We start from the raw sequence: 417 nt of genomic DNA, 5'->3' as shown, positions 1-417 counted from the left end.
CCTTCCATGGCTGACTGTTTGCCTTGCATAGCAGCACATTCCTTGGACAATAGGTCACACCCTTCAGTCTTTGTTTCTACCACCAGGTTGGGATGAGGCCATGGGATTTGAGGAAGAGGCCAGTGACCTGCAGACCGAGGCCAGATCCCACCACATTTGAATGATGGTGTTATCTGTACAATGTATCGTTCTCTTATCCTAAGCTTCACCTCTGTCGTGTCAGCAATCATCTTGACGCTATCTCTGTAAGCACATTTATCACAGGCCTGAGCGACTAGAGTTTGGAATCTGGATCTCATCTTCCTGGCGGATAGATAGCCACTAGCTGTTATGAACTCCACCCAGAGGGACATACTCCTCTTCCTACCATCACTTAGCTTCAGAACAGCACATCCAGGCAGTGAGCCATCATCCACA

At 48.7% G+C, this 417-nt stretch overlaps 1 protein-coding gene across 1 annotated transcript; it reads right to left on the bottom strand.

Moving 5' to 3' along the window:
* Positions 1-5: 5 nt before the first annotated feature.
* On the bottom strand, positions 6-413 carry LOC103523961 (protein mab-21-like; the record flags this gene model as incomplete). The annotated part of the gene is made up of 1 exon (XM_008488971.1): positions 6-413. A coding segment is annotated over one exon (408 nt), but the record flags the coding sequence as incomplete, so codon positions are not given.
* Positions 414-417: the final 4 nt, after the last annotated feature.

The sequence above is a fragment of the Diaphorina citri genome, unplaced genomic scaffold, assembly GCF_000475195.1.
Source record: "Diaphorina citri unplaced genomic scaffold, Diaci psyllid genome assembly version 1.1 scaffold63344, whole genome shotgun sequence".
Classification (NCBI taxonomy): Eukaryota; Metazoa; Arthropoda; class Insecta; order Hemiptera; family Psyllidae; genus Diaphorina; species Diaphorina citri.
Note: the sequence above shows the minus strand (reverse complement) of the source record. Positions and strands in the feature narration are given on the sequence as shown.